General features: G+C 42.1%; 1 protein-coding gene across 3 annotated transcripts in view; it reads right to left on the bottom strand.

Annotated features, from left to right (window-relative positions):
* Positions 1-6,241: 6,241 nt before the first annotated feature.
* The window catches only part of LOC308251626 (endogenous retrovirus group K member 9 Env polyprotein-like), a 13,194-nt gene continuing 5,742 nt past the window's right edge, over positions 6,242-13,693 (bottom strand). For all 3 annotated transcript variants that reach the window (XR_013960951.1, XR_013960952.1, XM_080675373.1), the window contains 2 exons: positions 12,545-12,664; positions 6,242-8,554 (listed from right to left, as the gene is read on the bottom strand). Coding sequence is in view for 1 of the 3 variants with exons in the window: in XM_080675373.1 (XP_080531499.1) it covers positions 6,727-8,553 (1,827 nt within the window). In the remaining 2 variants the exon portion in view is untranslated. Of the gene's footprint in view, positions 8,555-12,544; positions 12,665-13,693 lie in introns of those variants that run through there.

The following is a 13,693-nucleotide window of genomic DNA, read 5'->3' as shown; positions in this document are numbered from 1 at the left end:
CCCATCCTAAAATAAACAAAACATGTAAATCTCCCTTGCATTGGAAATAAATAAAAGTAATATAAAAATATACAAGGATCACTAACGAATATATCCTTTGAACCTTAGGAAAGGAAGGGCAAGAGAAAGAGGCAGTATAAAAATATGCTTGGGTAGGAAGGGTCTGAAGAAACCAATATATATGTGGGCTGAGGAACTCAGAGGCAGTACTTCCATGAGGAGGAGCCAGGACTGATCTAGTAACAAAGCTCAAGCTCAGAAGGGTGCAGGGCATTTCTGTGTACAGCAGGATGTGTTATTCCCCAGTTTTATCTTCCATGTCAGCCACCTGTGCATTCAACATAAACTCAAGACAAAACTAAAGAGGGGCTATGAATAAAAAGTAAAAGAGCTACTGTCCCTAAAAAGCTCTCTGAAATACAAATCAGCAACTAATTCTGGTTTTTTGTGGGTTTCTTTTAAATCCTCACCTGCAGACATTTTTCCATTGATTTTTAGAGAGAGCAGAAGGGAGAAGGGGAAACACAGAGAGAGAGAAACATTGATGTGAGAGAGACATATCGATTGGTTGCTTCCCACATGTGTCCTGGCCAGTGCCAGGTATTGAGCCTACAACCAAGGTAGGTGCCCTTGACCAGAATCTAAAACGGGACCCTTCAGTCCACAGACTGATGCTCTATCCACTGAGCCAAACCAGCCAGGGATCAACTAATTCTGTTTTGAGACTCATAAAAACAATGTTGGGATGGATATTAACTCACTCAAAAAAATTTACTGAGTGCCCACTATGCACCATGTAAAGATCAAGAAGTACTAAGAAGTGATGAGAACTGTAAGAAAACAAACAAAAACAAAGTGATGTGTAATAAGAGTGAACAAGCTGACATTTTAAACTGCATGATCTATACTAATAATAGCCTAAGTGGTCGTCACACCCTCATTCATCACGCCCTCACATCGTCACAAGATGACCGTCACAAGATGGCTGTCACAAGATGACCACATGCACAGCAGAGGCAGGGCCCAGTGAAGGAGGCAGGTTGCGGCAGGGGAGGGCAGTTGTAGGCCATCAGGCTGGCAGGGGAGGGCAGTTGGGGGCCATTGGGCCGGCAGGAGAGGGCAGTTGGGGGCCATTGGGCCGGCAGGAGAGGGCAGTTGGGGGCTATCAGGCTGGCAGGGGAGGGCAGTTGGGGGCGATGAGGCCGGCAGGGGAGGGCAGTTGGGGGAGATCAGGTTGGCAGGGGAAGGCAGTTAAGGTTGATCAGGCCAGCAGGGGAGTGGTTTGGGGTGATCAGGCCGGCAGGCAGGCAGGAGAGCGGTTAGGAGCCAGCGGTTCCAGATTGTGAGAGGGATGTCCCAGATTAGAGACAGTGCAGGCCAGGCTAAGGGACAACCCCCTCCCCCGTGCACGAATTTCATGCACTAGGCCTCTAGTATGAAAATAAAATTAAACATGAGATCCAAATAACAAGAGCTGGCCATGCAAAAGTGTGGGTATAAATATAATTTCAGTCAGAAAAAAAAAATAGCTAACACAAAGGCCCTAAGGCAGAAGTAAGTTTTGTGTGTTTGAAGAACATAAAGAAGTCCAGTATGGCTTAAGCAAGAGGGCACAAGGGAAGAGTGCTGCAAGGTAAAGAGGTGGGCGGGGGCCACATCATGTGGAGTCTTGTAAGATATAGAAAGGCATTTGGAATTTCTTTTAAGTATCACTGGGGGTTAGGAGGGACATGATAGTTTTGTTTAAGAAGGATAACTATGATTTTGTGACAAATGGACTGTAAATGAGGATAAGGAAAAAGAAACAAGGGCAGATTCAGAGCAGCCAATTAGGAGGTCGCCAGAATCTTCTTAATGAAAGTGATGGCAGTTTAGTGTCATGGTAGTGGAGGTGGGCACATCTCCATTAAGAAAGGTGCCATATAATGATATGAAGAAGAGTATTTTCTTGAGAATAATTTTTCCACTTTTTTTTTAATCACTTAGGATATAGTGCAAGGAACAGAGGCATTGTTTCAAAAGGGATGAATAGCTCAGTTGATTGGAGCATCATCCCATACACCAAAAGGTTGTGGATTTGATTCCCAGTAAGGGCACACACCTAGATCATGGGTTCCAACCCCAGTCATGGCATGTATGGAAGGCAACCAATCAATGTTTCACATCAATGTCTCTCTCTCTGTGTGTCTCTCTCTTCCTCTCTCTCTAAAAATTATTAAAAACAAAACATATTCTTGGGTGAGGATTTTTAAAAAAGGAATGAATTTTATGAAAGAGACTTTATTTCCTTACCCAGAAAGAAAATATACAATCATAAGAAAATTTTTTTAAAAACTATAAAAATGAAGATACAGTTCACCCATAAATACATCATGCAAATATAATCCTATCTAATAAAAGAGTAATATGCAAATTGACCATACCTCCACTACACCCACCAGTCACGCCCACCAATCAGGAGCAAGTATGCAAATTAATCCAACCAAGATGGCGGTTAATTTGCATATCCAGGAGTAGAGCGAAGACTGAAGACAGTGTAGAAGGAAGCCAAGCGTTGCAGAAGGGAGTGAAGCTATGGAGAAGCAAGCAAGTGGGGCTGTGGAGAAGGGAGTGAAGCAGGCGGGCCAGCGGAGAAGGGAGGGAAGCAGACCACCGCAGGAAGCCCTATTGCAGGAATCTTCCTGCAACGGGCCTCTAGTCACTATTATATGTGAAATTTAGCTCTCCAGATTTTTTCTATATATTAAAAAATGCTTTTCCTTAAAAAATAAAAATCTGGTTGAAATGAAGCTTCTTACCCCTCTTCACTTAAAAATTGTGAGCTTTTTTCCATTTCATCAAATAAATATAGGATGACACCTTTATTTTAATAGCTATGTAATATTCCAATGCATGAACATATCATAATTTACTAAATCCTCTCTGAGATTTAGCTTTCTTTCCCCCCAGTAATCCTGTGAAGGCAACTTGGGCTAGCAGCCTGAGTCTGCATTCTGACCCATATGCTAACCTATAATTAAGCCCCAATCCCCTCTTTCCTGTTTGTGCCCTAGCCTTACAAAACCTGTTTTCCTAAATGCTTAACTCACTTAATTTACAGGGGCCATAAACCATGCACAGCCCCCACAGAGGGTCTGACTGCTGGTGCCAGCCGGGCTATTGGTCGTAATCTTACCTCCCCCTCACAACCGTTCCAGGGGCTGCAAAGGCCTGTGAAAAGCCTGGAAGCTGAGATACAAAGAACTTAGTGCCCTTTGTAAGAGAAAGCCTCACTGCATTCGGGGCTCAGCTTTGGGAACCAATTCCCCTGAGCCATTCAGCACCGGTGCTCCTGCAATAAAGTGCCTTTTCTGAATCTTCCAAGTGCCTGGTCGTTTGTCCTCCCGCTGCCTGGTGATTTCTGCAGCAATCCCTCATGTTATAACATTCTTTTATACCATCTTTGAAACTTTGCACAATTATAAAATTGATTTTAATAAAGCAAGATAGTCCTCCAGAAAGACTATACCTATCAAAAACCCACTAAATATACTGCGTATCACTCATGGCAGTAGCAGAACATTGGATATGCATCTCTTCATTTCTGGTATATTAATAAGGGGAAAAAATGGTATCTCATTGTTTTAGTTTTAATTTCATTGATTATAATGAGGTTGAATAGTTTTTCAAAAAATCCTATGTGAATTTTCAATTCCTTGCCTTTTTGTTCACAATACTCATGCCTTTGTACTGTAAATTACTCTCTGGACTTTTTCTCTGTTTCTCTTTCTATAATACCTTTGTATTCTATAACCATAGCAGCAATATTAATAGGGAAGAACTAGAAACAAAAATTTCCAAAAGATTGTTCAATAAAATATGGCTCAAGAATACAATAGGGTTCTTTCAAAGAGGTAGGCCTCTATTTAATGAGGGTTGAATAACTGAAGGACATTCATAATTGAAAACAGGCTCAAGAACAATATATAATAATTAATCTCTGTTTTTCTCCTCTCTCTCTCATATACAAACGCACTTAAACAATACTCACACAGTCTGAAAGGATAAACAGTAAAATATCAGCAAAGGTTCATCATAGTTGGTAAAATTTCAGGTGAATCTCCTTTTTTAGCTCCTCTTTTTTATAATACTTTGTATACCTTGTATAAATAAAAATAATTTTAAGTGCTTATTAAAGAATTAGAGTCCATTTGATACTAATGGTTTCTTTGACAACCACAAAGCTCAGAGCCAAATCTGAAATTCATTCTGGCTACCCATTCTGGTCCTTACAATAGATATATTTATTTTCTAAAGCTCTGAATAAATTTCTATTTTATTATATCATTATTCTTGCAGTCATCTTCCTTGAATTGTTAGTGGAATATGGCAGAGTATATGTAAGTATGTAATAGAAAAAAAGATCCCAGAAGTGAAAAAGACTTGGTTCTTGAAAGCAAAAGGCCCAGTAAGTGCCAAACAATAATATTAAAAAAATAAACTCTGTAATACAACCTAATGAATTTTCTGAATTCCAAAGATAAAGAAGATATCCTATAATATCAGACAGACAAGACGAAAAAAAGGTTTTCCATACAGGAAATTAGAGGAGACAGAATCACACTAACAGAAGATTTTTTAGCAACACTCAGAATCCAAAGACAGTAGAGAAAATTTGGACAATTTAGAGAGGGGGATAAAAACCTGGTACCAGAATTATAGATCCAAAATACAATTCCCACAGGAGAGGTAAAAGAAATTATTTTAGGCATGCACAAATATAGTATACATGAACCTTTCTTAAAACATTATTTAAGAACATATTTTAGTCAATCCAAAGGGAAAAATCCAAAGACAGAGTTCATGAAAGGAAACACAAGACTAAATGGACACAGAAAGCCTGTCTCGGCCATTAAGAGAAATAAATGCAGGATAAGCAACAAAACTCAATAGAGAACCATCCCGATGCCAAAAACAAAGATAAAATTCTAAGTGGAACAGAGAGGGAGAACTTACGATCCAGTAATCCAAGAGGTTTTAGAGATTGAGAGTTATGTTCTGGCAGCCAGGGTCTGGAACATATTATCTTGAAATTTTTCACACAAAAGATTTAGGTGAAAGGCATGATGAATATCTGCAAACCTTCTGCCTACATTTGATAACTGCTACCATTTTGCTACCCCTGCTTTCTCTCCCCCATGTTGTACATAAATACAAGTACATCTGCTTTTTCTTTTCAGCTAAATCATGTACAATAAGTTGTAGACCTAAAAAAGTTAAAGTAAAAACCCAACATGAAACAATGAGGGATGTATTTTATGTTAAAAGGTATGTGTAAATCACAAAAGGAAAATAATTTAAGAAAATAATCCGTAAAAGCAAGGGAAAAAAGGGACAATATGAATCACAAATCATCACACACTGTATATTGCATTATAAAGTCTGCATTCAAGTTACAAGGGGCATATTAAGAAAGTGCAACCCATATTGGAAGAATCCCTCTGAACCTGCTGTATCAAGTATTCAAAAAGGTAAGAGTTTGAAGGTATATCCTTCCCAGCATTTCCCATTGGCCTGGCACAACAGCAAAGGTCCTGGTCAATGTCAGCTGACAGTGGTCTCATCGCTAACCCAAGCAGATAGATAAGTGACTAACACTCACCTAGACATGCGCCATGAGAAACTCCATTTTCCACCATCCAGGGATCTTCCCCTTGCTGTAGCTGGAAGATAACCTTTGGTTTGGAAAACATAATCCCTGTTTGTGAGCAAAAAAGAGAATTAGTCCATAGCACAGAAATGAGCAGCTATCCTGGCACACAGATGCAGCCCCAGTTTAAGGAAAGAGAGTTTTGTTCTGAGAAGGGCTTAAAACTGGGACCCCAGAGGATGGCCAGAAGGTGGTAAAAATTAGAGCTCTGGCTGTGCACTCCTCTAAGCTGAAACCTCCTGTGAGATGCAGGGGAAAAGAGTTCATGGTACCCAGGAAAAGCACAGAAAACATGTCCAGCGCCAACTCATTCAAGCTGAAACCTTGGCAGCAGCTGAGGGGAATAGCAACTGCCACTCTCAAAGCCCACCTATTGGGGTTGTGGGCTGAGCCCGGCCAAGCTCTCAATGTCCTCCTTGGGGAGAGCACCAAGATGCTCCCCCCAGCAGATTCCGCATCACATGGCAAGGTCCTGCCGGAGCCTGCCGGCATCAGTCGAACAGTACCTGCAAGGGGGGGAGAGGATGAGAAAAGACAGACAGAAAACAGAATGGGATCGGGAGGACTGTAGCACTTCCCGCTTACAGTCCCGAGTTTATTTCTCACCATACATTTATACAGGGTCAGTTACATTCCATACAATACATCATTCCTATTATGTGGTAAACATAATTATACCCCTTTGTTTCAGGTTTCCTACTGACCTTTACACAAAGCTCCTTATCTTGGCTAAGATTCCAATGGCTATACCTGCACATACACCTCCGGCGCCACCTAAGTTCCTTTCCATGAGATAGTCTAGCTATGCTTCTTGCTTAAGGATAATTACGCTTATAAATCAACTGTGCTTGAAGATTAACTAAGCTCTAGAGGGCAGAATGTGTGATTACTAAACTATTGTGCTAAAGGGTCTCTAAGCCTAAAAGGGGGCAGGATGCATGACTAACCTTGGGAACAGGCAGGCCACTTTGTGAAACCTGCCCTCTCAGGACTTTGTCAACTGAGGTCGCTCCCAACAATTCCCCCCTCCTTAAAAATTAAGTAGGTTGGGCTTTTAATTTTAGTTCATGTAGCCCAGTGCGCAGTGCAAGAATGCCTTTACCTACTCTACGCATTAAGATAGGAAATAAACAAAACAGTATCAGAACTAAACCTCCTAATCCAGAAATTCCTAAAGCTAAATGCTGAAAATCTCCTACAGAGGGAACAATCTTAAGAAATTGATCAAGAAAATTTCTAGCAGTATCACTGGCATCAAAACGCAAGGGTCCTGCTTCTTGCAAAACTTGAATCTCTTTATGCAAAGCTAATAAGTCTAAAGAATCATCCGCACTATGCCATATGCCTTCTAAGTGGTTCTTCACTCTATTCCAGGTATGCACACTCTTATTATATTTCTTAGAAGTAACACAGATCCAACTATAATCTGCGTGACAGTCCAATCTAGATCTTATTTGGAGACTCTGTACCTTTTCTCCTAGGTACAGTACCATGTCATGTAAAGCATTCAGTTTCTCCTCTATTTTCCTATCAATATTTTCCTGAGTGCCCAATGCCTGGGAGACATTTTTTGACAAGTTATTAACAAAATGCGCTGTTTGTACTTGCTGAGTTAATGCCACTGCCGCTGCAGTAGCAGAGGCAATCAAGGTGATGAGGGCTGTGATACCTGCTATCAGTAAGCCAATGAATCTCCTTGGCCTGGATAGTGCCCCTGTGATCTCGTGCCAAACCTGTAACCCCTTGTCTGAATACCAGGGGCCCGTAAGATTGACAGGCACCATTACAAAGGATGGTTGGTGTACCACAGCAACTTGTTTCCCATTTTCTAAATTCTTGACACAGTTGGTCAAATTGCATTGGACACACTGCAACTGGTATCTATTTCCAGAAAATGTGACAATAATCCTTCCTACTAATAGAGCATAAGGTTCAGGCACACAGGCAATGACAGGCCTTTTTTCAGGCAGATTAGTATAAAGTAATGACTCTGGTCTAATGCGAGAGATGTCCTTATTATCTTTCTGAACCAGAGGAGTACCCATACTTGCTCCTAATTTCCATAACCCATATTGGAATTTCCCATTACTTAATCCCCATATTCCCTTATACATTCCCAGTTCTAAGGAGTCTGTCCTATTGGGTTGAGACCAGTCATAAATGGAAAAATTAGTTCCTGGGAGTACATACTGTACTGCCTGAGTACCATGACAGCGTTTCCATGGCACAGCGTGCTTGGCAGTCAGGGATTCTTTTTCACAAGGGGGCAAGTCCTGGGGTGGAGTGATGTTGATTACCTTTCCCTTTTTCCCGCTCAGTCCTTTAAGAAACACTGTCCAGCCGGGAGATGCCATTGCTACAGAGTCCATTTGTAGACATCCCGTTACATCACCCTCTAATGACAAACAAATAGGCATTCCATTCCCTTGTCCAAAATAGTCAAAACCCATATGTAGTTCTGGTCTTATATGTCCATTAGAAGGTATCCCCAGGGTGTGAGTGTCATTCACATATACCGGAACTGACGGTCCGCCCCATTCAGCTGGATGAAGTAAAGGAGGGTCAGGAACGTAGGCCCAGTGGATGTCTCCTCGGACGCTCGGTACTTGGCAGCTTAGGATAGCCATCATTGCCAGGAACATTGAGACTCCTGTCTTTGGAGTAGAAGTCTGTATCAGCGTCTGTTCTGCTTCAACCGCCAACTTCTTCATCTGTCCCCAGGTGGGCACCGCTGCTGTCCGCGTTGTCTGAGCCAGGTTGTAGGGTTGCTCTTGGAGAGTCAGTTGTCGAACTCCCTTGACCAGCTCGCCCATCTCCTGCGAAGCGCACAAGCCTCTCCGGAAGCCACCTTGCACTTTCGGCATCCTGGGGAAAAACACAAACATGCCCTCGTCCCCAAATGAGCACGGGGTCTGGTCCATGCCATTGTCCGGTTAAAGGGTCCTTCCACCTGACCTGAGCATAGGTGGATGCAGTTCCTGTATTCCAGAAACGCTGTGCAGCTGATCGCCCATGCACATCCAAAATTAAAAAATTAAGAATAAATAGAGTATGATGTAATAAGTTCTGTGGTGTCAGGGGATATAACTCCCCCCTTTTTATTTTTTGTAATTGTATCTTTAGAGTGCTATGAGCTCTTTCTACTATCCCCTGTCCTTGGGGATTGTATGGAATTCCTGTTTTATGGGTAATATTTAGCTTCTGGCAAAACTGTTGAAAACTTTTTCCAGTATAGCCTGTGCCATTGTCAGTTTTAATACATTTTGGCTGTCCCATAACTGCAAAACACTTTAAACAGTGGGCTATACAGTGCTTACTTGCTTCACCAGTCTGAGCTGTAGCCATAATAAAGCCAGAAAAAGTATCTACAGTGACATGTACATACTTTACCTGCCCAAAACTGGAGATATGAGTCACATCCATTTGCCACAAATGATTAGCTTTTAGTCCCCTTGGGTTAACCCCATAATGAGGCACTGATTGAGTAGTAGGACAATTTGTACATTGTTTTACTATTTGTCTGGCAGCTTCCCTGGTAATTTTAAATTGCTGCCTGAGACTATTACTATTTTGATGATGCAGCGCGTGAGATTGCTCAGCCAATTGTTCTTGGGTATATAATATTATTCTAGTTGCAATGTCTACCTGTTCATTCCCTTTTGATAATGGTCCAGGCAGTCCAGTATGAGCTCTGAGATGACCAAAGAAACATGGCTGGATGCGCTGCTGTAGGGCGCGCTGTATGTCCCTAAACATACTTTGTACTACGGAATTAGTTGTCCCAATAAAGGGAACAGTTTCAATTACTTCCATTGCTTTTACTACATACTGACTGTCTGAATACAGGTTAAATGCTTGATTTGGAACACATTGTAATACTGCTAAGATGGCACACAGTTCTACTACCTGCGCAGATGTATAGGTAGTTTGAAAAGTTCTTACTTTACCCTGAATACTGTAGGCTGCATTACCATTAGATGAACCATCAGTAAAAATTAACAAAGCCTCTGTAATAGGTTCTTTTTGTACTATTTTGGGAAATACAAAAGCATGCTGGCTTGTAAACTGCAAAAGTTTATTGTGAGGGTAATGATTATCTGTTTGACCAGGGTAATTAGCCATAGCCGCTCCCCAGTTGTCACTATGTTGTAACAACCAATCTACTTGTTGTTTAGAGTAAGGAAGACAGATATAAGGCGGCTCACGTCCAATTAATTTGCAAGCTTCAGTCCTTACCATGTGGATAAGAGTAGCTACTTGATCATAGTAAGGTGTAAGTACTTTTGCAGGCGATACAGGCAGGTGAATCCATAATAAAGGACCTTCCTGCCATAATACTGCCGTGGGGGTGTGTTGAGTAGCAAGAATGTAAGCTCCCCATGGCTGAGAATAGTCTAAATATGAAACCTGCTGTTGACCAATAGCTGTTTCTACTATCTGTAAAGCCTGTCTGGCTTCTTCTGATAGCTCTCTGGGAGAGTTAGGATTAGAATCTCCCTTGAGGACTTCAAAAAGAGGCTCAAGTTGTCCTGTGGTGATTTTAAGATAAGGTCTTAGCCAATTAATGTCTCCTAGCAGTTTCTGAAAATCATTAAGTGTTTTTAACCCATCCTTTCTTAGCTGTATTTTCTGAGGGGTAATACAATTCTGATATAAAGTATATCCTAAGTAAGAGAAAGGAGACTGTCTCTGTACTTTCTCAGGGGCAATGACCAGTCCCTTTTCTTTAAGCCCTTCTTGTAGTTGAGCATATGCAGCTAGCAATATGCCTTCATTCTGATAAGCTAACAGAATATCATCCATATAATGTATAATATAAACTTGAGGAAATTTCTTTCTAGTACTAATAAGAGCTTGAGCAACAAACTTTTGACATAACATGGGACTATTGGCCATCCCTTGAGGGAGAACTAGCCAATGATATCTCCTCATAGTTTCCTGAAAATTAGTGGATGGTATACTAAAAGCAAATCTTTTACAATCTTGAGGTGCTAGGGGAATAGTATAAAAACAGTCCTTAAGATCAAGAATTATTTTGTAAGTACCTGCTGGAATGGCAGAAGGTGAGGGAAGTCCTGGTTGTAAGGCTCCCATAAGTTCCATTGTCTCATTAACCTTTTTTCCTAAAAGGTCTTATCGCAGCCTGGCAGGCCGTGTTAGCATTCTCAAATGCCAGTTGTTTTACCAGTAACATTCCTGATTCTCCATCACCAATGAGCCGTCCTGCTGTTTGCAGCAGGCGGGATACAAAATCCTGAAAAGGCTCATCAGGTCCTTGCCTGATTTTAGATAAATCTTCTGTTTGCCTTCCTGTAGAAGGCAATTTTCTCCATGCCTTAGTGGCAGCTGTATTGACCTGAGCATAAGCCCCAGGAGGATACTGAAGTTGGTTGTTCAGTCCTCCATAAGGTCCTTCTCCTGCTAGCATCTCAAAAGTAAAAGGAATATTTTGGCCTCTGTTTATTTCTGCTGTAGCTTGACACTGTTCTATAAATTCTGATTTCCACAACAGATAATCTCCTCCTCCCAAGCAAGCTCTTGCCATGTTCTTCCAATCATTAGGAGGCAGAGCATCCGTAGCTAAAGTGTCCAGCAGCGCCTCAGTAAAAGGTGCTGTTGGCCCATACTGGGAACAAGCTACTTTAAGTTCTTTTAGTTGTTTAAATGGAATGGGAGAGTGATATCTCTGCATTTGTCCCTGATCATCTGGCCGTTCCAGTATGGGAAATGCCGTATGAAATCCTCCTGTGTCCTCATCCTTTTCTGCTGCCCTCTGTAACGTCTGCTGCAGAGGGGAATTTAAACCTAGCTTGCTAGGTCCCCAGGATAGCTCTTTATTTTCTGACGGAGGGACCCGTATTGGGCACGGTTCCCCTTCATCCAGTTTTTCTACTTTTAGGATGGAGGGCTCCTGAGGCGTTCCTCTGCCAGAGGAAGGCGTAGAACATCTACTATGCAGCTTAATTGTTTTTTTCCTCAGGTGGTGACATTAGCTCACAATTCTTTAGCTTGGAGGCCAGTCGTAACAGTTCTTCCTTAATTCCTCTAAGTCCCTCTTTCATTTCTACCTCTTCTCCCAATTTCTCTGAACAGTTTAGCCGTGTTAATTCCCTTTTTATCTCAGCTAATTCCTCCTCCATTTTCTCCATACGACTGGGGGCTGGTTCAGTTACTGTTGCCAACACCCTCTGAAAGAAGAGCCAACCGTTATCATTATCATGATAATGAGCGGCTGCATCTTCTAGAGCCTGTTCTTCCTCGGGAGGAAGAAGATCCCAAGGCTCGTCCTCATACGGGTTTTCCTCTTTCTGTGCTAGCAGCACTTCCTGCTCTTCATTCTCTGATTTTAAGTGAGGGTTTTCAGACAGCGGCCATTCTAGTGGTGCTGAAGGCTCAGGAGATTTATTAAGCCCCTCAGGAAGGGATAACTTTTCTAGGCTGGGGCAAGAAAGGTTCTTGTCTTTTAAAGACAGCCTCTCTAGACTAGGACATGATGGACTTCTTTGCCTCATTCCCTCATTCCACCTTTTCTCTTCATGGCGGGGGTCAAGACAATCCCGAATAAGATTCCACAAAGAAAATGTATCCACAGGCACCTTCTCGGGCCATGAGCAGATTAATAATCTTGTATTCTTTTTCCAACCCTAATCCAAGTCTCAAGATTCACAGTCCCTTCTTCTGGAAACCAAGGACAAACTTCTACCACAAAAGCCAGAAAGCGCTCAAGTCGGTTTATGCCCTACCCTAGTTCCCGAGCGCGAAGCATATTTTTAAGCACATGTACAAAACAACTCTTTACTATTACTTTGTCCCATAATTTATCTCTCCCGACTATAAACTCACTGCTCCACTTACCTTACTCGGTGCACCTTCTTCTTAAATTGCAGTGTCCCTTCTCCGTTTCCCCCTATATCAGGTCTCCTGTTCGGGCGCCAAGAAAATGCCGGAGCCTGCCGGCATCAGTCGAAACAGTACCTGCAAGTGGGGGAGAAGGATGAGAAAGACAGACAGAAAACAGAATGGTGATCGGGAGGGACTGTAGCACTTCCCGCTTACAGTCCCGAGTTTATTTCTCACCATACATTTATACAGGGTCAGTTACATTCCATACAATACATCATTCCTATTATGTGGTAAACATAATTATACCCCTTTGTTTCAGGTTTCCTACTGACCTTTACACAAAGCTCCTTATCTTGGCTAAGATTCAATGGCTATACCTGCACATACACCTCCGGCGCCACCTAAGTTCCTTTCCATGAGATAGTCTAGCTATGCTTCTTGCTTAAGGATAATTACGCTTATAAATCAACTGTGCTTGAAGATTAACTAAGCTCTAGAGGGCAGAATGTGTGATTACTAAACTATTGTGCTAAAGGGTCTCTAAGCCTAAAAGGGGGCAGGATGCATGACTAACCTTGGGAACAGGCAGGCCACTTTGTGAAACCTGCCCTCTCAGGACTTTGTCAACTGAGGTCGCTCCCAACAAGGTCCTTACCCAGAGAGACCAGGATGTTGAAGTTCTCCAACATCACCTCCCGTACAAGGTTCTCTGTGCAGAGTCCAGGCACAGCCACTCATCCCGGCTGAAGGACACAGCCACATCCCTGAATGTCACAGACTCCTGTAATGGCAAACCCATTTCTGCTCACCCAGAACCATCCCCACAAGAGGATGACTGAGCAGCAACCCTGTCACCTCTGGGGGTCCTGAGCATTTCAAGCCAAATACTTCCCGACCACCCCTTAGTTATTGAGCACATACTGTTACAGAGAACCGGACTAATCAAACAATGCTTGGAGAGTTTGGAGTCACACTTTATTCACCCGTGGGCTTAGAGAAAATGAATTTCAAATTCTAAGCAAGGCTATAAGCAGAACTCCCTTTTTATTAAAGAGCCAGTCCTATGTGCACTTAGTGGTTATCTCGCTGCTGGCCTTGAAAACAATACAGTTCTATCTAATTAAAAAATGCACCTGCATGGCATTGAAATTATGGGCATAT

This window comes from Plecotus auritus, assembly GCF_963455305.1.
Source record: "Plecotus auritus genome assembly, chromosome: 6".
NCBI classification, from domain to species: Eukaryota; Metazoa; Chordata; class Mammalia; order Chiroptera; family Vespertilionidae; genus Plecotus; species Plecotus auritus.
This window is presented reverse-complemented; position numbering and strand designations above follow the sequence as displayed.